We start from the raw sequence: 27,706 nt of genomic DNA, 5'->3' as shown, positions 1-27,706 counted from the left end.
AATATTTGCTAGCATCAAAAGCCAATGAAAGGTCTAGAATAATCACTTTGGGATTAGAGTGAAGGAATGTAATCAAGAATGCAGCTATAGCAGAGGGATGAACTTGCCTCTGATGGCTTCGAGATCTTGGCAATTAAGAACTATTATTTGCCATTGCCCAGTCATCCCCCTCTTGTGCAGGACAAGTCACTGTGGGATGAAGTCCACATATTTCTGAGCAGGCTTGCCTTGGATTATTTCCTGTACTCATTGGACAATGTATGCTATAAAAGGCAAACTGAGAAACTAGAAAAAGTTCTGATCCGTCTTAATATTGTATTATAAATATTGTTCTAAAGTATTAATAATAAAGAAAAATAAATTGTTTCATCATATTAAAACTAATAATTCAGTGCCTATGAAACATGACACCTACACATTGTTATAGACACATAAAATTGTAGTTTGTGATAAATATTCAAGTACATCTTTTATTATGACTATGAACCCTAAATCAAATGATGAAGACTACATCCAATGCTGTTGTTTTGAAATAGTCAATCATAAGCCAAACGTCTGCAAGCACGTGAAAGAGCAAAGATCTTTATTTGTACAAAAATGGAAAACCAAGTTAAAAATACATTTTTTAGACTGAAAGAACATTTGATATGTGTGTGAGACAACTTTTAAATGCTTAATAGGGCAGGGTTCAGCCAAAGCCAAGGCCTGCTAAGACCACCTGAAGTCCATAAAAAAGCAAGTAACTATATGCTAACTTCAGCATTATCTTAAAATTTCAGAGAGTTTAAAAATATCTCAGCATTCCTTAAGACATTATTCACAATCCTCTGCCATCTTGCTGGGGAATATGTGCCATTGAATTAAACAGGATGGAGTCATTCTGAGTACTGTTCAAGAGCATGCGAATTCATATCCATTTCTAATATTAAATGGGAGAAGGGGTTATATTTGGATCTCGGGGACCATGTAGTGGATTGTATGCTGCACATGTGTATACAAAGGCCTGCCTGCATGGACAATCACACACACAAAGACAAGTCTTTGCTTCACCATTTCAGAGTGTGGAAAGGAAGAGGTTTAGGTCCATCTGTTTTGTGAACTGAGAACTGGAGATGGGAATATGGATGGTTTGTTTAGTTAGGAAGTTAAAATTTCTCTCACCTCATGGTTTTGTTGTTGTGGCTTCAAGTCATTTCAAGTCATTGGGGTTTCTGGGGCTGGGAATGTGTGACTCATTCAAAGTCACCCAGGGAGTTTCCATGGTTAAGTGAGGGAATTGACCTTGGTCTCCAGACACAGCACTGCCTTTCCTCATAATAGAGATTGCCCTTTCTTCCTATCTCCAATTTGCAGTGGAGATACAACAATCCTGGTAGCATCACAATCTTGGTTTGAAATTCTTTCATCCACATAGTCATCATGTCCAAAACCACAAAAGCATTGGAACAGTAGTCTTCCCTCACTTTCTAGATGAATGTGTGAGTAAAAGGGGGGAAGGGCTGTATTACTGGCTGGGTCTGAAGTGGGCAATGTAGTTCACACTATTGCTACCACTACCACCATCCCATTACTACTACTACTACTACTACTACTACTACTACTACTACTACTACTACTTCATCCTCCATCTTCAAATGATGGTCAATTGATGTTTAAAAAGATGAGGTGAAGGGAAGCACAGTGGCTCTTTTAATCTCTCTTTGCATCAAGATTATATCTAATTCTTGAGGACAGGATTTTGCTATGACCTTTCTGGCCACAGAACTTTTCAGAAAATAGAACAAATGTCTGAATTCACAAGCAGGAAATATAATCATTAGAATTAGCTAAAATGCTGTGAGAACATACACATTTTTGGACCCTTCACATCTTAAATGATAGCAAGTTCTCCACATTCAATGGAGTTAGGGACATAGGACTTCCATGAAAATAGGAATATATATAGATGTAGATATAGATATATAATTTATATATCCCCCCACACACCTTTTTATTTGGGAATACACCTCTCTAGGGATATATCTGAAGTTGACCATAGATTTCTACTGGAGGACCTACAATCCTGTAGAAAAGTGATCTCTCTAGGAACTTCTTGGTCCTCCAGTGCAACTTCTGGTGGAAATGAACCACAGAGTTGTGCTGCAGGACATAAAGATACTCAGAGAGAGAAATTAATGAAATTCATGAAGAATTAAACCCACAAAAGACAAACCTGCAAATGTGGAGGGTCAACTGTACTTTTTTAAATTAAAAAGGTGGATACTGACTGTGTGTTTCATTCACCACCTTGGTACTGAGCAGAACTGCAGATGCCATGGTTTAAAACATCATACAGCTCAATCTTTGGCCTCATATATGTGTCTTTTCTCAACCCCTCTTTCCATTTTTGCCATTTATTTTGATGAGCAGTTCTATAGAAATCAGAAGCATGTACACTATTGTGGAATGTTAATTGCTCTATAAAGATATTACCCACTTGTAGATTTATTTTATTCAATGGAACAACATGCTCACTTACATTTCCTGTTTGAAATAAACTAAGAGTCACAGCATTTATGAGAACGATATTTCATAGTTCATGAACTGGTGAAACTGCACTAATTGTTGTTTTAAACATTATAAACTTTGCAGCAAATCCTATTGTAATTTGGGGCTCAGTCTAGCACTTCTCAATATGTTCCTCTCTGCAGAGAAAGAGAATTTGAATGGCAGCTGGGCACCTAGCAGCCAATTGTGCTCTTCGACAGATTTCACTTCCACATTCACAAATGTTCTGCTATTGGTTCCCACAGAGACACTTTGGCTACGGTTTTGTGATTAATCAGATGTATGCTTTGCTTTTATATTTGACAGAATGCCATTGCATCCTATCATCTTATACTCCAACACATGATATTTAAAATGCAAAAATCCCAAAAGCACAGTGTGAATCAAAATACAGGTCATGTTTAAAACAAATACCTGCTTCTCATTTTTTCACAGTTGCTACGCAAAGGGTGCCAAAGCATGATTTTCACAACCGTAGCAAGAGACATTTGACAGTGTACAATTATGCAAGAATGTCTATAATTCAATACTGTAATGATATCACAGTTTCCTGCTGATCCTGAAAACAGAATGTAAAGCTTTAGCTGTGTTGTGAGCTATGACTTACAGGCTGACATCTTCAAAGGCATAACCATGTTGGCCTGTATGCAATGGGATTTTGTAGCACTTTTGAGAGTAGTTGGGAGAAGATAGTTTGTAACGCAAACTTTTGTTGCATCTGTCAAAGAGCCTATGAAAGTGTGTGCTACAAACCACTGACTTTCAATCTTTAATATGTTACAAGCAGTGTCAGATTTAGGACAAATAAGGCCCTCTGATAAGTTGTGAGGCCCCTTACTTGGGCCCTAAATAGATATGTCCAGTAGGCCTACACTGCCTGCTTTGTGGCACACTCCCATAGACTATCAAATCTTATCATTATGTCTGGAATCGCACATAACAAAATCCATGAATTGTTCCTAGGAAATATCCAGGATTGGCGATTCACCTTTTAAATAGGTAATGGTGTGTGTATGGACTATTTAGTGTGCACTTTTGTCAATATCGGACGTGAACTTCCAGCCACTTTCAGTTTTAATTTTTACTGTCTATTTTGAAGTCCACACAGCCTCTCCAGAGTGCTGCCCTCACCCAGAAAATTCCCCATTTCCTTGATCCATTACCCCCATTCCTCAATTAGGGCTAAATGATCTGAGGCGTCTTGCCCATCTTCTGTCTATAACAGCACATTTCAAACATAATGCATAAATTGCTCACTGAGGGGTAGAGATTTGCAGCAATACAAGGGCACCCTGTTCTTCCCCCATGCAATAATTTCAGTCTCATATTTGGAGTAAATTGACATATCCTTATAGCCATGAATTCATTCTTTATAACCTCCCAGTGAGTGCATACCCAGAACATTCAAGTTTGCTTCCTTGAACATCATCACCAGTGCCAGTATGACCGAGAACCATTCAGTAGTACTGAATGTCACCATATGAAAATATATATGCAGGTCCTGGAAAAATGATCAGTTTATAGTGGAGATGCTAAGGGATTGTGTAGTCTCATGACATATCATGTATGAGCATGTTCCTATCAGTTTGGACCTGAAAATGCTTTGTGCAAAGCTATATTGAGGTAGAAGCAACATCACTGTGAAGCATAAAATGTCTTTATTGGGCTAGATATAGATTCCTGGGGTCCTAACAGATTCTCTTTTTTGGGACAGATGGTGACTCATCCAATTAAAACCTGGCCTTTTTTAGCAGAACCTCTTGGTTCCCTCCAAACCTAGTTTTAGCAAAGTTAGGCAAACAGGCAGTATGCAGACTTCACAGCTTAAAAACATTAGGCAACCCTTTATATCCATAAATTGAAAACATTTTTGCCATATAATATGGTTTGAACATATTTTTTTAATCCCAAAAGCAAACTTTGATGCTATATGTACACAATGTTGCTGCACACTTGAATATAATTGAACTTGAACATACACAGATTTTAGTACCCATGGACTGGTTGGTGTTTGTCCTCTGAAACCAAACCACAGTGGATACCAAGGACCTGCTATATAGTATATTTCAAGGTACATTCAACAATATATATATGCAGTGCCTAAGCCCAACCTAACTGTAAAAAAGTTTCAAGAAGAGGAACAATTCAGCAGAGTCTGCACATTGCATCTTAAGGAAGGGGGGGGGCAGAGGAAAAGTCTTTTGTGTGATTGCAAACACACCTGGAAGGTTCTTTGATTATATGGTGTGCTTCTTAAATGTGTATGTACACAGCTACAAGTTACCTTATGATGTTCCCATTAACTTTACAGAGTTTTCTTAGGCAAAGAATACTCAGATATGGTTTTGTTAGTTCTTCCCCTAATATATAGTCTGGAATTCACTGACAGCCTTCAGTCCAAGTGTTAACCAGGGCCAGCCTTGCTCAGCTTCAAGATCAGGCAAGATCTGGTGCCTTTAGGTTTGTTGCTTCGAGACATCCCCACCATAGATGAATTAGCAAATGGGGAAAACAGTATGTATAGGTTAAAAACTTTAAGGAAACCATTACTGTCTAAAGACCCATTGTCTATAAACAAACAAATGAATAGTGTTAAATACTTAGTTGGGGAGCATTTTCCAACAGCCTCCATACTACTTCATCATGTCAGAGACTGTAGTAATTTCCAAGTGTGGTCCATGCAGATGGCAAAAGGAAAAGAGCAGGATACACTGTGAATAACAGCTACTTGTGTGGGGGTAAGTGTGATGTTAGCAGAAATATGAGTTTCCTTGGCATGTGTATGCTGAATTAAACCCCTTCATACTCAATAATAAAAAAACTCTTTACAACTGAATTTGGCATTTTGACATTTATTTATTAAATGTACATCTCATCTTTCAACCAACAAATGGAATTCAAAGCAGCCCACAGGGCGAAAAATCAAAGCCAATTAAAACACCAAAGACTAATTAAAAACACAATTACAAACCTATCAGTAAAAACAAAACCACAACCCCAAATAAATTAAATCCTCTCTCAACAAAACCTTAGTTCAGATGTTCAATGGCCTGTTAGAAGAAAAAGGTTTGTACCAGCTTTAGTGTCTTGTTCCTTTCAACAGGCCAGAAATTCCACTAATGGCTCAAATGGAAAAAAAATGTCAATTTGATTTTTCTCTGTGGTTCATTTTTTAAACTAAAAAAGCATCCAGTTCTTTCAGTTCCAAATACACAGTTTGCAACATTTGCACTTTCCATGACAAATATGTGTTTTGCAAATTCAAATATGAATTGAAATGTAATTTTCCCATTTGTACCAGCCAAATTTATAATGCAGTTATTCCTAAAATGGAGACATCCATGTTGCACCTGTCTGCTGTTTCTGTTAAAAATGAGTGAGGTTTATCATGGAAAAAAAGAATCCTAGAGTTGGAAGAGGCCATAAGAGCCATCCAGTCCAACCCCCTGCCATGCAGGAAAACACAATCAAAGCATCCCTAATGGATGGCCACCCAGCCTCTGCTTACAATCCTCCAGAGAAGGAGACTCCACTGGACTCCAAAGCAGCATATTCCCGTCTTGAACAGCTTTTACCATCAGGAAGTTGTTCCTAAGGATTTTTTTTCCTGCAATTTGAATCCATTGCTCCATGTCTTAGTCTCCAGAGCAGTAGAAAACAAGCTTGCCCCCTCCTCCATGTGACATCCTTTCAAGTGTTTAAACATGGTTATCCTGTCCCCTCTCAGCTTTCTTTTCAAGCTAAACATACTAGCTTGTCATTATCCTTCTTGAAGAGAAAGATTTCAGTACTAATTTAGTACTAACATGACTGAATATGCAGGGTCTCAAACCCAAACTTCTAACAGTGCTAGGCCTGAATCAATGTAACTGCTTTGATTCTTTCGAAATTAATCCAGAACAACATTCATAAGAAACAAAGTCAAAAGAATAAAACCCACAGTTTCGATTAGCAATTTGAATCCCAAATCTCTTGTGTTGATACATACCAAACCTTCTTTATGATGTTTCACTAAGAATGTACTATTTGTCCTCAATGTCATTTTGAGCCCCAAAACAATATTGTAATCCTATTGAATTAACTGAACTTCCATTGATTCAATAGATAATTTCATTGATTCAACAGATAATTTATATAAATTCCAAGTCAATTACATTGAATCAATGAAACTTATATATGTGTTTGTTTGCCAAATTCTGTTGGTTCACTGGGTGTACTTTAGCTTGGACTAGCACTTTGATTCACACCAGTTGTGGTAATTGTAAGGCCCTCCAGATGTGACTGGGCTTCATGTCCCAGTAGCCTTATCCACCACTGCCAATGGTAATACTAGGGGCTGCAGTTCAACAGCATTTGGAAGTCCATATGATTCCCACTCCTGATTAAAACCCATGCTTCCTGCCTCATGCATAAATGGCCTTGGCTCTTTGCAAATATGACAGCGTTTTTGACAAAATCTGAAATATTTTGCATAAATCAAAATGCAGCAAATTTCATATTTAAAATACACTGGAAATATATGAAAGCCATACAGATTTTAATAGCAAGAGACAGAATGAATCAGAGTAGGATGTTCAATCAACAACTGAATTTCCATATTAAGATTTGAGCTTGTAACGGAACAGAACATCAGAATCAGGCAAGTAGATTCCAAGGCCGAATCTACTCTTGTCCATTCCAATTGGTTTCTGTTCCAATAATTCCATATCAAAATAAGACAACAATAACACCAAACACAGCTTAATCTCATTGATTGCAAAGAACCTGCCGGGGCACTTGCTGACCCCGGAGCCGAAAGGCATCAGAAAGTATTTCAGCTTCTTTCCTTGTTTGTAGAAAGCTGTCTTATTCTTTTTGTTTTCTATATAACGGTCAAACTTATATTGCTGAAAGAGAACAAAATGTAAAAAATAATGTAGTGTATTCAGAAATGGAAAAACAGATTTAAGAAATGATCAGGTAAGGATCTAAGACAAAGATGGGGTGGGGGGTGGGGTGGGATATGGCGCTCTAGAGGGAAAATTGCAGACCAAAACCATAGTTGGTCACTTCTGATCTAAGTTAACAAGCACTCCTGTAACTTCAGGAGGCAGGGCTCTTACTAAGTAGCTCTCCAGTTCTAATGGAACATATCCAGAGAAAAAGAGCCGTTGCCAAAGCACTTTCACTGTCAAAATGCTCCTTCTAATGTTAAATGAAAATCTACCCTCCTGTGAGTGATTGGCACCAACACCCTGACTGCTTCAATGCTCCCTCAAACCTTGTTATCCAGCAAGGTGTTTAAATAGGTTGATGCGGTGTGTATTTTCCTATTATTTGTTTTTTTTATTATGAGGATATATGGTTTTATATTATTTCTTTTATATGTGTATACTCCTTGGAATCCTGATATTAAAGAGGGTTTTTTAAAAGTTTAAAAACATTAAAAGCTGGTACAGCCAGTATGGTATAGTTGTTTCAATGTTGGACTTGGAGCCCCCGATGGCATAGTGGATTAAAGCCTTGTGACTTGAAGGTTGGGTTCAAATCCAGGTTCAAATCCCACCCAGGGAGAGCACGGATGAGCTCCCTCTATCAGCTCCAGCTCCATGCGGGGACATGAGAGAAGCCTCCCACAAGGATGATAAAAACATCAAAAACATCCGGGTGTCCCTTGGGCAATGTCCTTGCAGACGGCCAATTCTCTTACACCAGAAGTGACTTGCAGTTTCTCAAGTCGCTCCTGACATGAAAAACAAACAAACAAACATTGTACTAGGTCTCTGGAGAACAAGGTTCAAATCCCCATTCCGCCATGGAAATTCATGGGCTGACCTTGTACAATTCATAGTCTACCAACCTTAGAGGGAGACGAAGGCAAGTCTTGTATAGATCTTGCCCAGAAAACCTTGAGATGGGTTGAGCTTAGGGTCACAATGAGTTGGAAACTGCCTGAAGGAACACAACAACCACATAAAACATAAGGACTGTTTCTGGTCCATAAGATACAGAATTCCCGTAATCAAATTACATTTTCAATCCATAAAAGGAAGCAAAAGTGTGGATTATCTTTGATCTGCCTTCACGGTATCCTGTCCTGTCACCAGGCAAGTGGCAACAAACTCATGGTCTTCTTTGTGGTGCTATCCAAACATGAAATGTTTCATCTAGATATATTTCCATCCCTTCTTTTTTAGATACCACTAGCTGTGTCCTGCCATGCGTTGCTGTGGCAAAGTGTGGTGGTATGGGGAAAAAAGTATTGAGGGATTGGGGGTTGTGTATATGTTATTTCCTAAAGCTTGTGAATATACAATATTTCTGGTTGTTCCCTTTTTTGTGTTTTGGAAGCAAGTATGAATGCTGCAATTAGCCAGAATGATTAGCATGTAATGGCCTTTCAGCTTCAAAGGCTGGCTGCTTCCTCCCTGGGGGAATCTTTTGTTGGGAGGTGTTAGCCGATTGTTTCATGTCTGGAATTCCCTTGTTTTTAGAGTTTTTCAATGCTTGAGGCGGCTATTAGGACACAAAGTGAGCAAGGCCTAGAGGGGGCGGGGCCTACCTTTCTAACTGTTAGCCAAGGGGAGAACAGCTCTGTAATTTGGTCTTTATTTTTCTAGGTTTTTTTAATTAAAAGACATAGATTGGATGACTATGTCTTTTGTGGCCAAATTTGGTATGATTTGGTTCAGTGGTTTTGTTGTTTACTCCACAGGAAAAACACACATTACAATTTTTTATAGATAGACTAGCTGTGCCCGGCCACGCGTTGCTGTGGCGAAGTCTGGTGGTATGGGAAATAAAGTATTGAGGAATTGGTGGTAGTTAAGGTCAAGGGTAAAGGTTTTCCCCAGACATTAAGTCCAGTCGTGTCTTACTCTGGAGGTTGGTGCTCATCTCCATTTATAAGCCGAAGAGACGGCGTTGTCCGTAGACTCCTCTAAGGTCATGTGGGATGACTACATGGAGCGGCGTTACCTTCCCGCCGGAGCAGTACCTATTGATGCACTCACATTTGCATATTTTCGAACTTCTGGGTTGGTAGAAGCTGGAGCTAACAGTGGGGGCTCTCTCCGCTCCCCCAATTCAAACCTGTTGTTATGATTGAGCCTCATGGCTCTGTTACTGACAGACGTGGGCGTAAGACTCCTCGAGAGTCAGATACTCTCGAGGAGCGAGAGAGAAAAAGACTGCGAGACATATTTGCAGCACCATCTGACGAGGAGTCTTTCGAAGGATTTACGGAGAGAATGGAGGAGGGGCTGGTTAGCTCAGAGGAGGATGAGATGGATTGGACTCGGGTAAGGGAGGAAGTGGGTGCCACTGGCCATGATGGGACAGAAGATGAATGGGGACCTTCAGGATTAGACCCATGGTTTAGCTGGAGGGATGGGACGGGATCCACAGCTGGAGATGCTGTTGGGCGTAGTCAGAGGTGTTCCAGCTCTGACGAGGAAAGTGATGAGGAAACGCCCGGGTTAAGGAGGACAGCTGACAGTGATGAAGATTTGTAACTGGCATAAAATGGGGCTTGAGAGCAATTGCAAATTGCGTTGGGCAAGGTAATCTGGGCAAACGCTTGGGATCCGTGTGTGTGTGGGACGCTTCCCTGAAGACTTGTGTGCTTTCCTGTGCTGTGACCTTGACCTTCCGTCGTCTTCTTGACGGACGCCATCTCCTGCTTTGAGAACTCGGACTGAACTGACCACGGCTTGTCTTCCCCCCTTCTTGGACTTGGAAAAACTACAAACGTCTGCTTCTGGCTTTGATCTACGGAACGGAACTGGTCTACTCAACTGCTACAATCCTTGGCTGATTTACTCGTGTTGGAGATCCTGTCTGCTGTGTGTGTGGGGGAGCGACGCAAGTTACTCTAAGCACAGTGTTGGCAGCAGAGAGGAATCTGCTGCCAATTAGTTGCATTCTTTGTATCTTTTGTTCCTTGGCTTTCGTTTCGTTTATACCCAGGCTGAAGCAAGCAGTTTGTTTTTACCCGGATTAAACTCCGGTTTAATCCGGTTTATCTTTTGAACATTTGCTTTTGCCCCTTTTTGCTCCTAAAGGCAAAAACTGCCTGGCCCTTGTGTTTTACGGGCATTTTTGAGTTCTGTAATCTAATAAACTCTGTTACTTTGAATCTTGTGGCGTTCTGTCCTTGACACCTGTGGCCTTTCAGTCCAGAAGTTCAGCAGCTCAGCGCTTTAACACGCTGCGCCATCAGGGGATATTATTTCCTAAAGGTTGTGAATATACAATATTTCTGATTGGTTTTTTTTGTTTGTTGGAGGCAAGTATGAATGCTGCAATTAGGAAAAATGATTAGGATGTAATGGCCTTGCAGCTTTAAAGCCTGGCTGTTTCCTCCCTGAGTGAATTTTTTGTTGGGAGGTGTTTGCTGGCCCTGATTTCCTGTCTGGAATTCCCTTGTTTTCAGAGTGGTGTTGTTTGCGATATTTTATGTGCTTCTACTGTCTGTGGCCCTGAGAAAACAGGATTTTCCAGACTTTGATGATGGGAATACTTTGTTGGGAGGTGTTAGCTGGCCCTGATTCTTTCCAGTTTGGAATTCCCTTGTTTTCAGAGTGGTGTTGTTTGCGATATTTTATGTGCTTCTACTGTCTGTGGCCCTGAGAAAACAGGATTTGCCAGACTTTGATGATGGGAATACTTTGTTGGGAGGTGTTAGCTGGCCCTGATTGTTTCCTGTGTGGAATTCCCCTGTTTATTTACTGTCCTGGTTTTAGAGATTATATTGTTCTGCATTATTCTATCCTAGTAATTATTTCATATTAAAGAAGAATCTCACTTATCCAACATTCGCTTATACAATGTTCTGGATTATCCAACGCAGTCTGCCTTTTCATAATCAATGCTTTTGTAGTCAGTGTTTTAAATTCATTGTGATATTTTAGTGGTAAATTTGTAAATACAGTAGAGTAGAGTCTCACTTATCCAACATAAACGGGCCGGCAGAACATTGGATAAGCGAATATGTTGGATAATGAGGAATTAAGGATAACCCTATTAAACATCAAATTAAGTTATGATTTTACAAATTAAGCACCAAAACATCATGTTAGACAACAAATTTGTCAGAAAAAGTAGTTCAGTACACAGTAATGCTATATAGTAATTACTGTATTTATGAATTTAGCACCAAAATATCACGATATATTGAAAGCATTGACTACAAAAATGCGTTGGATAATCCAGAACGTTGGATAAGCGAGTGTTGGATAAGTGAGACTCTACTGTAAATACTACATAGCATTACTGCGCATGGAACTACTTTTTCTGTCAAATTTGTTGTATAATATGATGTTTTGGTGCTTAATTTGTATAACGATTACCTAATTTGATGTTTAATTGGCTTTTCCTGAATCCCTTCTTATTATCCAACATATTCACTTATCCTGCCGGCCTGTTTACGTTGGATAAGTGAGACTCTACTGTATATTTCTAATCTTATATTATCTGCTCAGAACTGGATTATCTGAGGCCCCTTCTTCACAGCTGTATAAAATGCACACTGAAGTGGATTATATGGCAGTGTGGAGTCAAGATAATCCAGTGCAAAGCAGATAATATAAGATTATAAATGGGTTATATAGCTGTGTGGAAGGGCCTTGGGTCTACACTGCCATATAATCCAGTGCAAATTAGATAATCTGTGGAAGAAGCCTCAGTGAGGCCTAAATCTGCCTGTCCCCTAACTGAAACCTGGCTGTCCCTTGGTTGCTAGGCAACCAAGTGGGCAGAGATTAGCCCTCTAAACTGGCAGCAATTGGATAAAAAAATTTATTGCTCTCCCTCTAATTAGGACTTTATTTTTCTTTTCTTTTTGTTGTATCAACCTTGAGGCGTGGATGATGGGTTGTGTTGTCAAATTTTGAGGTTGGGGGGCCTGTACTTTTGTTGTTTTGTGAATTGCCGTGATGCCATCACTCTTTTATATATATAGATAGATTGTTGATTGTAGATATGCAGTTGATCTTGTTCTCTCCAGTTTTCACTGACATTGAAGAACCTGTTTTATTTTGAGCTGTTATTTGTGTTTGCTGGCCTGCTTTCCATTTATGTGATTTGAGGAACAGTTTATTGTGCTAACTGATTTCTGTTAGCAGTCCTTGGAACTCAGTTTGAGAGACAATGTATACATACTATACATCACTCAATGAAATGTATATGCGGTAGCAATGGATTTAGCAGTGTGCAAGTCCAGAAATGGAAAGTGATGGTATGATAAGGACAGAACAAAAATTGCAGCAAATGTGAATCACTTCACTATTTAACATGACTACAGATGGTAGTTTAAATCCATTTGTTAGTTCCAACTAGTTAAATGAATCAACGGGAATTGATGCATATGTTGACTTTCTACATTTTCCACTGATTTAGTGGCACTTCCCTAATTGGGACTAACAACTAGTCTTATGTCAGTTACAGATACTATGTGTACCTAAAACCCTACAGCCCTTCAGATATTGATGAATTCCAGTTCCCATTAGTGCTAGCCTGTCATGGGACTTTATCAGCATCTGAAGAACTGAAGAGTCCTTTATTCTGATACAGTATATATGCTAAAGAAAAATATATAACCATCAAAGCACATTTTTAGTGAAAACCCAAAGCAGATTTGTAATATGTGCCAACTCTTTGCAATATGTATCCACTAATGGTAACGTATAACATCCCCAGTTAGGAATGAATGAATCAGTTAATTAATCTAAAAAAGGTTTGTGTGAAATCTGAGTAAAATCCTATTAGATCTTATTTCTCAATAATTTTGTATAGTAACAAAATTAAATCTAACAATTAAATCTAACAATTAACATTAGATTTCATACTCTAATGGCCTTAACACACATTTTGTATCAAATTACTCCCAATATATGCATTTTTGAATGTCATTATTGAGCTGAGAACTCTATTTCAAAATTTAGAAGAGAGAAATTTGGCTTGTAAATCCACATATTGGTCTGGGAAGTCCAAATTAGGATGGTTCACTTTTGAAGGCAGATTACACAAAACTATTTTCCCAGCTCCATTGCTAATATACATTAGAGAACATTTCATTCTATACAAACCTAAGCAAAATGTTAAGATTTTCAACTGACATCCTGGTCTTCTTGCCATCTTTATTGGTGGTGTTCACCAACTTTATCATCTTACAGCTGCCAACAAAGGCTTTTAAAACTTCAGTTGGCAATTTTAAGCATCTACCTGTGTTCCATTTGCTGCTTTTATGCTTGTATGCTTAATATTTATGTTGTTCTACTCTTAAAATGTGTAAACTGCCTAGAAACTTGCAGACATATGACAGGATAGAAATTTTCCTAAACATAGGAAAAAAGACTGTTTTACTTATAATTTTATAAAAATACAAATCCAACAAATCTCTTATTTCCGTTGGTTGTATCTGGAATCAGCGTGTGAAGTCCTGTATGCTTCCCCAATCTGTTATGGAGAGCTAGGTAATCTCTGGAGCAGTGGTTCTTAACGTGTGGTTCCCCAGATGTTTTGCCCTTCAACTCCCAGAAATCCTAACAGCTGGTAAACAGGCTGGGATTTCTGGGAGTTGTAGGCCAAAATACCTGGGGGCCCACAGGTTGAGAACCACAGCTCTAGAACAATGAAGTTATAGAAGTGTGATTAGAAATTGGAAATGGAGAGGAAATTGGCAAAAATTGCCTCTTTCCACTTCCATCAATGGAATATTACCCTCAATCCAACCCATTATATCCCCTTTCTTTTATGAAACAGAGTGCAATTCAAAAACACCAGAAACAAAGATGAGACTAATTCCATGTACTATCAGCAAAAATGTCCCTAATTCATGCATGGCACACAAAAAGCCATGACAGTGATTTTACACATAATTTTAGCGGCGGGGGCAGGGGTGGGGGTGGGGGTGGGGGGTGGTTGTGAGGTCAAAATAAGCCTAAACCTTTTTTCTTCTTGTAGTAAATCCTCAAGTCAATAGTAACACACAGCCTCAGTAATAATCTTAGGAATGTGACTATTCAATCTGCATGCAGGTGATGAACTTCTGAAGCTGTATTAAGGTTGTGCTAGACTGGATTAATTCCCTGTCTTTGATATTCATTAACTTTAGTTTCAGAAGGGGGGAGATATAAGGAGATGACACAATTATCCTCAAAGCTTCACTGCAAAGCAACAGCTTTACAATCTTGAGTTCAGGACGGCCATACTAATTGACCACGAAAGGGCCAATCCCTATAAAGAGAGGTGAAAAAGCATACGGCTACAGAAGACTCTGCTATTAAAGGGGCTTTAGAGAGTCAATGATGCTTTGGGGGCACTTAGCTAAATGGCCCACATTATTTGCTCTTTAAGTCACCTTCTATTATTCAGCCTTCTTTGGGCATCCAATGATCCACTTCCAAACAAAGCCCACATTTAGCCTCAAGTTTATGGTAGTCAAGGCACAATTGTCAGTTCTTCTCAAAGGAGACGCAGTCAGACTGATCACCATATTTCTCTCTTTAGAGCCATGAATACTGTGGCCTGCAGGCACCTTGAAAAGATCTAAAAGTAGGAAGATTTGTTCCACAAGAAGGAACAGCTATGCCTCCCCCCACTCCTGCCTTTAACAAAAGAAATCTATATATTACAAAATGTCTGGTTGCAGAAACGTGCCTGAAGTAGAACATGTACCAGCTGAATGCTTACCTCAGGATCTTGGTAGACCTCAGGGTCCATGTGTAGAGTTGGAGGATAAATAGCGATGTAATCTCCTTTTCTCAAACTGACTTCCAGATTCCCTTCAAGCTTCAGAATAAAACGTTCCTTTGTGAGGCGGAGGTTCATAGAAGACGAGCACAATCGTAAACTTTCATTTATGGCACTCTCTGAATTTAAATAAAGAAGAGAGGAGGAAAATAACCCCAAAGCATTAAAATATAGAAGGAGATTGGAAGTTGTAAGTTGCTACAGCTGCCAGGAATCTACAGGTTTACTAGAGCAGACTAGCAAAGGAAATGTGGGGAGGGGAAAAGTGTAAAAATGGGTAATAATAACACTTTCCCAGAGGGCTAGAGGGTACTTTGCAATCTGAACTTTTAAATATAACTCTTACTGATAGGTCCAAATGATTTTTGTTAGACCTGAGGCAGTGAAGTGGATTTTGAGTTGAAAACCATTATTTGGACATTATATTGAAAGCAGGTATGTTTTCATACATTTACTCACTTCAGGGAGCTTGCTAGCAAATACCAGCCACTACAAAAAAAATTGCTGCTTAGGCTCCTTTTTAGAAGCCCCACAGGACACTTCGACCACATATTATAATCAGAAAATGGGTACTAGATATTAAGGAAACCTTGAAAGTGCCATCATTACACCACAATTGTGATTGTTTGCTGAACAAATTCAAATAATGTAAGGTGTTTTCACAAGTCAAGGTGGTGGTGGGGAACTTGTATATTTTGTAGTATGTTGACAGAAATACCAAGAAAGCCAGCATAAACCTGGAAGGCTCAAGAAGGCAAATGTCCTTGGTTTCCCAGTGGCCTTCACCTCTCTTGCTCCTAGCACGACAGATTTTATGGCTAATTTCCGGCAATTTATCCTGGCAGTTTGAGGAGGAATTCCTTTGGGAATAATATGCATAATTTGCATAAATCATTCTGATGGCATGCATACCAGCATGTAGCTCCTGTCTGGGCCTGCATCTCTCACTTTGTAATCAAAACTGACTATTTTTCTACCAACGTGGCTGGGCGCTGTAATAGGCGGTATGATTCCTTCAAGTCATCAGTGTGAAAATTAGCCTATTTTGGGGGTGGGGAGGAAACTCTTTCACCCCCAACCAGAACTCTCTTCCCATAAAAGATCAACTAGATGGTTGATACTATGTTTCTTGGAATATATCTCAGAAACCCTAAGCCAGACTGGGTGACCCCCTCCCCAGCCCCAAGGCTACTTTACTCGAAAGAGGAACCCCAGCATGGAAACATCTGAAAAATATAATAAAAAATGTTCTTTCACTAAAAATTAAATCTGTTGTGGAGTGCACAGCAAATAAAGTGGCCTTGGATGCTTTCTCGCCAGAGTTGTTTTCTTTTTCCTTAAGCGTGCATTTGTCTAAAGAAATGAGGCTGCGGTCAGCTCTGTGTGGCCAGCGCCGTGATTCAATGTGACGTACAGTGAGGCTGTGCATATTCTTTTGGACTGCCTTCGTTACTATAATCAGGGAGAGTCAAATCGGCTTGTTGGTGACGAAGCCAGCAAAGAACCCCGGTTCCAGAACATGGCCTCTACTGCGGATAGCCACAAGGCACCTGACACGATAGATTTCAACTGGCAGTGTCGTGGCTATGAAAAAACTTTACGTGGTTACAAAAGCAGGTCCAGAGAGTCTACTCGTAGGCTGTCTCCAGCCTTGGCAAAATGAAGCTGATGACACCCATTTTATTCTGTTGTGTGGAAATGGTAGCTGACATATGTAACGCCAATGTACACCAGAGGAGCCAAACGGCTGTGTTTGTCGGGAAGGGGTGGGGGGGTGTGGGTGCAGGAAAAAAAAACCAGAACAACAACAACAGTGAGCAAAATAATCAGAGATGTGGGGATGCTGAGATAGCAGGTTTACATGGAGCAGCACAAGCTCGACAGTCACATCAGATTGGCTGATGGTTTCCCTGGGAAGCGTAGCAGTCTGTTGCCCACTCTGGTATTGCAAATGACAATCGGGCAAGCATATCTTATGCAGGAGTTAATCACAATAATGGAGCTCCAAAGTGTGGCTTAGTGGTCAGATCATAAATGACAAATCTGTTTTACCTTCCAGTACCAGTTATGTGGGGGAAGGCGAGCTTGGCTCTCGCTCTGAGCGATCAGGCTGATAATCCTTAGATGACAAAAGTAATGAGTCACATTATGATCAACAGAGGAGGAGGGAATTTGTGTGGGTCCGTGCGGCAGTCTACCATTAAAATAAACAAACAAAAAAGGGATGTTTTCTCTCCCCCGCCATCCATACACTGCAATACCCCAATAGTCCCTGTCTGGATGCTGGAATTCTAAGCGGAAGAGAATGACAACTGGATGATAAAGCTGCAGCCTGCACTTGCTGTTGTCATACTTCAGTAGGCAGAAGGCAGTGCTCCTGTCAGACCAGCTGGGAAGCTTGGGAGGCCTTCCATTCTGCACCATGAGGTACAGTAAATTATCCAGCACGGTAGAGCAACATCTGTTTCTGTGCTAGTGCCGAACAAACAAGGCAATTTAAAGCATACCAAGGGATAACCAAGCAGCAAATGAACATGACCCTCATCTTCCCCCACCCCACTTCCTGCACACAGGAGAGGTTGAAACTTCACCACCAGAAACAGAGGTTGTCAGAAAAGTTGACATAATTTCTATGTAGAGAAGGGGGGGAAAGGGGGGGACCCACCGACTTCCCATAGTCCTGTTATTTTTAGAATCCCCTTGCTCCTCTTCTCTCTTACACAGCCAGCATTCGATTCACCCAAGATCTTTTTTTAAAAGTCGACGCCGTTTCAATATACTTATAAATATTCAGTCTTTAAACCTAATTTGCTATACTTAGTTCACATGCCTTCAAGCATTTGTCTTCCAATTTCCACTGAATAAATGCGTACTAATGAGAAATAGAGCAAGCTGCTGAGGCAAAGCTGGGCGACTTGAGTCTGGCCTGCCACCAGCTTGTGATAGGCAGGCAAATTGAGTTAAAATGAAAAGTCTTGTCAGCTGAAATACAACACGGTAGCCAAACAGCAAGCTGTCAATCATCCAGCCAAAACAAGGGACTGCAGGTAATAAAAGGTCATTGTGAATCATTAGTGCATTTGGCTTCCATAAGCAAGTTAATTTTAATTAAACATGATCTTCATCTGTAACTCTTTAATAAAAAAACTTACTGTGTATAATGGATTGCTAATTTTATAATAAGTATTTATCAGGTAATAAGATCCTATAAGTACTTATGGAAAAAAATTGTTGATGGGCATGCAAATATTTTGGATAAGGTTTTGTCCCACCTGGAGTGTTCTACTGCATAAATAACATCTATGGTAGATTCACCTGTACCTTTGTTAGGAATTAAAGGAGCTCAAAGATATTATAAGGGTGCATCTATACTGTAAAATTAGTGCAGTTTGACATCACTTTAACTGTCATGGCTCAATGCTATGGACTCCTGGGAGTTGCAGTTTGGTGAGGTGACCAACCCTTTTTGGCAGAGAAGGCTAAAGATATTGTGAAACTACAACCCTCGGGTTTCCATAGCACGGAGCCATGGTAGTTAAAGGGGTGTCAAACCACATTAATTCTACAGTATAGATGCACATATGAAAGGTTCATGTCTACTGCAGCATGGATTAGTTTTCTCTTCTACATCTTGATAGTTTTTCCCCCTATGCAATGATTGTGTTTTATGTAAATGGTGAGCATTCAGTAATACCCTGAGGCAAGAGTAATTCACAATAGGAATGTATGTACCAAATTAAATGTATGCAAATAAAATATGACCAAAGCTAAATGAATGCTAAACATATCTCTGTTTTTCCCATTGAGTTTTGTGTACAAATAAAAACTAACAGACAATTGCTGTGGTTCAGTATCTGAAGTAAGGTTTCATGTCAACCTATAACATTCAATAAGATATTCAAGTGCTATGAAATGCACAAGTAATATTTCTCCTACGTTTCCCACAAATCACAAGATAACAGCCAAAAGTTGACCTCATTGTTATGGCAATTCCTTGAAAAAAGGGAAATCTGAAAAACGGGGTTTAGTTATGATATTGGTTTTCCCATATTCAGGTTTTTAAAAAATTAAATTTGTTAAAAACTGTACTCTTTCCTAAGTTATTATTTAAAAAGTACAAACTGAATAACAATCTTGATCATTTGCATTGGCTAATTTCAACAGACATGCTACTTCCAACAGAATACTCATTTACTCAACATGAAGTTGAGGAGTAACTCAGAAAAAAGAACTGTCAACAAACAGGACTGAATAAAGAAAGTTTCAAAACTTTTTAAGGGCTAAACATTCAATACCATGTATGGGAAACTTATTAATTTTACAATCCTCCGAGTTCAAGTTTTTAAAATCTTAAATTCTTTCTGTTAACTTTTTAAAAATCAGTTTTGAAAAATTCTGAACATACAAAAAAAAAGCTGAACAAAATTCCCGGATATCCCTAGACTTGGTGAATTCTGTATCCAGGCATTTAGAAAAGGGTTAATTGGAAAGGGAGCAGTCTAGGTTCACCCATCTGCTGTTGCCTTTTTCATGTGGAGACTGATATTCTGAAAAGAAGTGACTGTGCTATACATGGGAAATCTTGACAAAAATCCTGAAAATTCCCCCCAAAACAAGGGTTTCTGATTAACTAGGGCAGCTGTATCTTGTAGTTTGCTCCAAGGAATCCTAAAATGTGAAAAAATAGCAGGTTTCATCATTTTTTTATTACAAACTTCACCAATTTCACATATTTCAGCATGTAAATGCTAGAAAAAATGAGTTTAAAAACATATGGAAGTTGGGCAGTTTGACCAGCAATTCCACCAAGGCTTTGCCTGGTTAACTCTTATAAATCCAAGTTAAGACATTCTTGTAGTGCACATTAAGGTTGCCAGGACTGTTTGTTTTTTTAGCCCAAATGTGCATTTACACTGTAGAATTAATGCATATTGGCAGCATTTTAACTACAATGGAGTTGTAGTTTTACAAATCTTTAGCATCCTCTGGAAGGAATGCTGATCACTCACAGAGCTACAAATTCTAGGATTTCATGTCATTGAGCCTATAATTTTAATGGTGCCTGCTTAGCTATGTTCAATCTGTTTGGTCATAAACATGGATACTGCAGGGCATGATGGAGATGAAGAAACCGTTAACACAATTAATTTATAATCAACAATGAAGGCTACAAATGTTATGTGAATGCATACACAAAACAGGCAAATGGACACTTTCCTTAATGTAAGGAGAATGTGGAAGAAAGCAAGTTTAGCACTGTATGTTTGAATAAATATTTAGTTTTGTGAAAAGGAAACATGGATTTAGATAGCAATGCATAGCCACATGTAGCTGTATCTATATCAGATAGTTGTATTTTAGTTGAATAAGATCATTTGTCTAAATTTAGTTCATTCTCTTTTAATCCTCTCACATTTCCCCATCTTGAAGTAAAAAGGAAAGGAAATCCAATTGAAAAAGCAGCTCCTTTTTTAATGTCTAATGTGGGGAATCTGTTGATCTCAAGATTTTGCTAGATTTAGGTATCGCAAACAAGGTAGTCAGTGTGGTGTCATGGTTTGAGGACTGGACTAAGACTGGGAGACCCAGATTCAAATCCTTGTTCAGTCATGAAAATCACCTAGGTGACTTTTGACAAAGCATCCCCTCTCATTCTTAGAGGAAGATAACAACAGACCTCTTCTGAAAAATATTACCAAGAAGACCCAAGGATAGGAGTCAGAATCAACTTGAAGGGACGTAATAACGAAACTCAGCCAAAATATAATATAATGAGCCACTCAGTTAGCAAAAATGCCAACAACCTTGTTCCTTATAAGGAAATTTTGTGATTGCAACACCAGAAGCAAAATCTAATAAATATGTGTACCAATCGCAAAATTTAGTTTTAATCCCAATTTCATGCTTTGAAAGATATTCTGTTTCTATTGAGAGAGATCTGGAACCACTCCGTTTCATTTTGAGCCATGAACCCAAGTGAAGATTTACAAGCCCAAAGGTTTGTATTTACCATTGATTAAGATGAGAGCTCCAAATATAGTTATAATATTTTCTTCTCTCTTTATCCTCATTGGAAAATATTTGCAAGCTTAATAGCTCCTTAGGGGAACATTAAACCTGCCAAATTACAGAGAAATAGGTGGATTTTTTAAAATGTTAAACACCTTTAAAGTTTTTAAAAACATTTTTAAGGGAACTGCCAATAATTTTTGACTTCTTGGCAGAACTAGATGCGCCTACTAGGGAATTAATTAGCTCATTACACTACAAATGAACCTACACACAAGAATGAAAAAAATGAAGCAGGAACAAAGTTGTATAATATAAATAGCTGCAAACCAAGTTAAATTAACTATAGGGAAGATTTACTCAAAACAGCACATGTTGGAACAATGCGAGAGGTGAGGCTTGGATAAGCAGGTATGAAGCCAGCACTGGATGGACCGAAATGGGCTGGATTTCTAATTTTGAGAAACAAGGAATCTAATGAAGTCAAGGATTCTAAGGTCCCATCTACACTGCCATATAAAATCCAAACTGTCTGCTTTGGGTAGTAGTCTACACTGCCATATCATCCAGTTCAAAGCAGATAATCCGGATTTTATATGGCAGTCAGGGCTGGCCCAAGATAATTTTCAACTGTAAGCGAACAGAATTCCCCCCCCCCCAAAAAAAAACCAATCACTGAAAAGTAAAAGCGTTGGATAAGCGAAAATGTTGGATAATAAGGAGGGATTAAGGAAACGCCTATTAAACATCAAATTACATTATGATTTTAGAAATTAAGCACCAAAATATCATGTTTTACAACAAATTGACAGAAAAGGCAGTTCAATACATGGTAATGTTATGTAGGAATTACTATATTTGCGAATTTAGCACCAATCATTGAACTGGGATATAGGGCAGTGTGGACTCAGATAACCCAGTTCAAAGCAGACATTGTGGGTTATTCTGCTTTGATATTCTGGGTTATATGGCTGTGTGGAAGAGCCCTAAGGGTCCTTAGAAATCCATAGGAATTAAAAGGCCACCAAAAGGGAATCTAAAATCAGGACAATAAAGATCTAAAATCAGGACAATAAAGAAAGAACAACATTTTGAAAACAGGGGAAATCCAAACAGGAAACAACCAGGGCCGACTAACACCTACTTCGCCTAATGGTTGAACCGCCCCTGATGGCAGTGTACGGCAAAGGTAAAGGTTTCCCCTGACGTTAAGTCCAGTCATGTCTGACTCTGGGGGTTGGTGCTCATCTCCATTTCTAAGCCAAAGAGCCGGCGTTGTCCGTAGACACCTCCAAGGTCATGTGACCGGCATGACTGCATGGAGCGCCGTTACCTTCCCGCCGGAGCAGTACCTACTGATCCACTCACATTGGCAGGTTTTTGAACTTCTAGGTTGGCAGAAGCTGGAGCTAACAGCGGGCGCTCATTCCGCTCCTGGGATTTGAACCTGTGACCTTTTGGTCTGCAAGTTCAGCAGCTCAGCGCTTTAACACATTTTGCCACCACAGTGTAGATGAGGCCTAAAGCTTCTGGAAGAACGGGAGCAGATAAAGAGACATGGGGAGTTAAACCACTGGGGAGTTGGGTTACAAAGTCAGATTATCCAAGGCTAATTTCAGCACTGAAATCCAAGTCCTAAGGACAACCCATAGTAGAATTGTCAGAATACCTTTAATGGTTGTTTAGGAGAGGAAATTTCAGCAGTGCCTCTTGTTACCTGGTTGCACAACAAGGAACACTCATTGCAATCTCCTGTTCTACATACCCCAGACTGAAAAGAGGATCCATTTCCAGTTTTCAGTCTGGCAATTCAAGCTCCTAGTGCCAAATTTTTCAAAATCCAATTCTCACAGGGACAGAAAGTGAGGTGAAATCTTCTGAACAGCGACACAGACTTCAAAACAAACATCACAGGGGTGTTAACCCTTCCCTATGGTATCCAAAGCTTATAATGTGTGTGTGACTGGAATTAAATTTAACTGTCTTACATAAAAAATCAACTTAGGAAAAAATCTACAGAATCTATCTTATACAGTGTAAGGGGAACAAGGACATCTGATGTATATATACCTAAGATTAAGGTATATTTGGTTACGAGTCGGCCATCCCCACGTTTTATATATGTACTTGTATATTTATATTTTTACTCGGACTAGATGTATACTGTATTTTGTGTTTATATTATCTGTTTTGATAAGGCCAATTGGCTGATCAATAAAGATCGTTTTGTGTTTACAGAACCTATCTTGTTTGTAACTTGGGGACTGCCTTTATAATTCTTTTTCTCCTTCACCGTGACAAGTGACAATCCATCAAGGGGTTGTAAGTAAATAAGTATAATTCTTTTCAGACAACTTATTTTATTTGTATAGACATAGACACACAGCACTATTTTTCCAGTTCACATCATCTCACATGTATTGCAAAATGGTATAGTTTTATAGGGGTTCTGTATCACATATGATTCTAAGATGAAGTATTTAAAAACTTAGGAACCAAGTGGTTTTCTTGCTTTATTTACCCCACACCCTTTCTTCTTCTTCTTTTTTTTTTTTAATAAACAACTGTTTTGGTTCAGAAATATTTGCCTCTGTTTCAGCTTTGCAAATAAACTGTCATCCACAGGTAAATTAGAATATGCTCTTTATTTAAAAGAACTTGTTTTTTTAAAAAAAAAAAAAAAAGAGAGAGAGAGAGAGATTATATTTTGAAGGCACATTCTTTGTTCCAAATAACTTCCTTTCAATTTGGGCAAAGGTCTGCCTTCTCAATAGAGCACTGATGCTTTGGAAATGCATTGCCACTTCAGCAGATGTTTAGAACCCAACTTAATATGCATAAACTTTTTGTAAATAACTGCAAGGCTTTGATTCCGTCTTTTCCATACCGTGCCTAGTTAATTACCTGGGCCTTTTATGTTTACATGCAGCAAGTGTATCTCTAGCTATAAACTACATAATTTATAATTGATGTAAATGGTTCTTATTATGTCAATTAAGCAGCTGTGTTCTCCACCTTCTCACTAAACAGAATGAGTGATAAACCGAGTTTACAGGGAGATACTTACTTTTCATCAGGAGGGATAAAATAAATTACCTAGGTAGACCAGGTTGTCCAATTGTTCTCTGGTGACGTGGATGTCGAATCCTGGCCCCCTCTCTTGACCTGTTGACTGCAGCAAATGGTCAATTTCGTCACGCACCACTGAAAGAGCTTCTGGGTGCCGCAGAAGATAATACAAGGCCCAGAATGTAGCTGGAATCGTGTTTCCCACAGAGGCCCACAGGAAGGCAAAATGATGTGCTGGGAGAAAGTAAGTGAAAAGGAAGATTAATAGCGTTTATTACACTGATTAGATTTGCAGTGTGCTAATTAAAAGATGTTAGGACACAGACCCAGGCAAGGATCAGTGAATGCTAATGAGGACCAATAGGCTTCTGAAGTCTAATTTTCTGCTTAATGAGAATAGTTTGAAATGTAATTTCAGGGTGGGGGCGGGGGCGAAATAAAGAGAGGAAATGCAGCTCTGTTATAAGCTCTCTCATTATCGCCATTAAGTATCTTGTTTTACCACCTCTGCCAAAAAAAGAGTGAAAGAGAGAAAGAGAGAATCAATTATCATACAGGGTTGTTTCAGAATAAAACATTTTATCATTAGCCAATTAGAAAAAACATTAAAAATGTTCAAGGTCGCAATTTTGCCATTTTATTTCAAAGGTCTCTAGTAAATTATCGTATTCTAGACAAGCAATCATTCAAAAGTTTGCCACCTGATTTGTCGTAGTCTCCAAGTGCTTCATACATCTCGAACACATTCTTTCTGTCTTGGACTACTTCTGAACATCCCAACCACTTTGACATATTTGCAGGTTTAAAGAAATTGATTAGTTCTTTCCGGATTCCCTTGGTTTCTCCCAACAATTCAGCTGGTATGTTTGCAGCCAAATAGGCAAAACTGGCATCGAACTTGAGAAACTTGTCTCCAATGGCATCAGTTACACTGTAGCCATCTGCATCAGGATCTCTTCCATACAGCGTTCTAAAACTGGCTTCAAATATGATGGAGAAGCAGAACTTATTCACTGTCTCTTTTTCCCAATCTGCTGTGTGTGAGAACTTCGCCTTAAATAGACTTTGGAGGTTTTTCATCATGCTGTCAGAGAGTTCATCCAATGATTTCCCTATAAGGTACTGATAACCCCTGTGCACATTTTCACTTAGGTTTGAGTAAATCTCTTTTAAAACAGGTGGATGGTCAAATGCTCGGGATGATATCTCATCTGCTATTTCACTGAATTCCAAGTGTTTTCCATTCTTGATTACAGAAGGAAACTGCAGGGGGTCTAATATAAATGTAATATATTTGCCTGAAAAAGAAAAAAAAGGTTAAACTCAATATACCAATTTAACCCAAGTTTTTTTCAGTTTGCATCAACTCAGTTGTGAATCTGAGAATCAGTTGTGATCCTGAGTTTTTGAGAATCTCAAAAAAAGCCAAGATATGACAAATATCCAGTGCTCTAAAACTAGAATAAAGAACAGTTCAGGGAAAGTTTGAGATGTGGCAACATACATGGAGCACAGTGAATGAAATCAGTTTATGGCATGAAAATACTTGTTCTTTGAACAAAATCTACCTATCTGGTTGGTTAGAGGGAAGGTGAAGGAAGAAAGATAGAGATCTTCCTCACATAAAGAAATAGTTATGCCCACATATTTATTTGCACATTAACTTTTATCAAGAAATTTAAGTCACAGACTATTGTTGCATTGACATGTATTATTAATAATAGCTCATTTATTATTACCGTATGTGCCATCAAGTTGGCTTTGACTTATAGTTGGCCTTGACTTATGGCTGTTTAGGAATGAAAGACATCAATGAGATTTTACTATTAATAACATTGTGACATCAACAACCCTGGTCAAGTCTTACAAACTCAAGACTGTAATTTCCTTTACAGAGGCAATCCATCTGCAGTATGGTCTTTCTTTACTGCCTTTAGCTTTTTTCACCACCCTCAGCTTTCCCAATGAGCTTTCCCAATATGTCATGTCTTCTCATCATATATCCAAAATGCAAAAACCTAAATGTAGTCATTTTGGCATTGAGGAAGACTTCAGTCTTGATTTGCACTAGAAGCCATTGTAGTTCACTTACACATAATCAGTTTGTTACAATCTGACCTAAACTGTTCCTCCACTAATGACTTTTTACCTAATTTCCTATTCTTCTACAACAAACATTCTTACTCTTGTAAACAAGTCATAGGTAACTGTTCTAGTTTTCTCCTTTATACATTTTCTTAAGCTATTCAACAATATAATCAGCATGATGAATTCTCAAATATCTTATGTGGTTTCTTGACTAACACCCCAATACTACACCAACTCAAGTCAACTGTCTGCAATGGGGCTTAGTATCATTACTTGATAATATGTCCCATGGGTCCAAACCAGCTTACATGGGTGTAAGTGTACACACTATTACTATAACACATTAGGCTCAATATTCCGGGAAGTTTATGATCATTGTTGTAAATGGGTATTATTGATTCCATTCTGGGCTCACATTTGGAACAAATCTACACATTGAGATGGGAGAGAGAGCATAAATTGCATGTTTATTTTGCCATCTTCAGTTTAAAAAGTTGAAATCATACTCTTCGACACAATAGTCTCCCACATTCAAGATATGAAGAACAAGCTAAAACCTCTGAAACATAAGCAAACATTCAACCACATAAGTTCTTGACTACATTGTATTTTTAAAAGATGAAATCTTCAGAATACTATTTTGAGCACTTTTGTAAAATATATGGATGAGACATTTACCCCACCCCCAATGTAATCCACACTATTTGATGATCGGCAGGGTCTTCTCCATTGTGTCTCATTGTTCCAATTGACATAGCATCAGTTACCCCTTTTTATTTTTCATTGGTCTAATGGAAAATGGTTACCTCATGTCAGCTAGGTAGTTTGTATGGTTTAGAAGTTTGAAAGAACATCTGAATGTATTGTAGCATGCAAAAGCTTGCATGGTTCTCATGCTTGCTAAGATGTAGTTGAAATTGGTGATATAGTAAATGAACTTGACAAGCTTTCAGCTATATGTGTAGCTCTGGTTCCCTTGCTAATGCCCAATATAACATCAGTCCAGAATAAAATCTGAGAGGCAGGGTGCAGGAGGATCTTTTTCCAGACCACTGAAAATTGTGAGATTTATATTGATGAGATTGGCAACTACTATTTCCATTTAAAAAGAGTGATTCTTGAACAGATTTCTCTTTCCTCATTTTTCCAAGAGCACTCCATAAGAATATCGCTATTAATAACAATCTGTGGAGAAGGACAAAAGGGACAGTTGTCAGAGCTTTCCCCAACTGCTTCTGCCTCCAAAGTGATGAGCACTGAG

The 27,706-nt window shown here is 38.8% G+C and overlaps 1 protein-coding gene across 1 annotated transcript in view; it reads right to left on the bottom strand.

Annotated features, from left to right (window-relative positions):
- Positions 1-5,383: 5,383 nt before the first annotated feature.
- The window catches only part of LOC100564185 (cytochrome P450 7B1), a 105,494-nt gene continuing 83,171 nt past the window's right edge, over positions 5,384-27,706 (bottom strand). The window contains exons 3-6 of the mRNA XM_008108519.2: positions 25,059-25,655; positions 24,385-24,591; positions 15,220-15,398; positions 5,384-7,433 (exon numbers count right to left, since the gene is read on the bottom strand). Coding sequence (XP_008106726.2) covers positions 7,146-7,433; positions 15,220-15,398; positions 24,385-24,591; positions 25,059-25,655 — 1,271 coding nt within the window. The 3' untranslated portion in view covers positions 5,384-7,145. The remainder of the gene's footprint in view (positions 7,434-15,219; positions 15,399-24,384; positions 24,592-25,058; positions 25,656-27,706) is intronic.

Source organism: Anolis carolinensis, chromosome 4 (genome assembly GCF_035594765.1).
Source record: "Anolis carolinensis isolate JA03-04 chromosome 4, rAnoCar3.1.pri, whole genome shotgun sequence".
Classification (NCBI taxonomy): Eukaryota; Metazoa; Chordata; class Lepidosauria; order Squamata; family Dactyloidae; genus Anolis; species Anolis carolinensis.
This window is presented reverse-complemented; position numbering and strand designations above follow the sequence as displayed.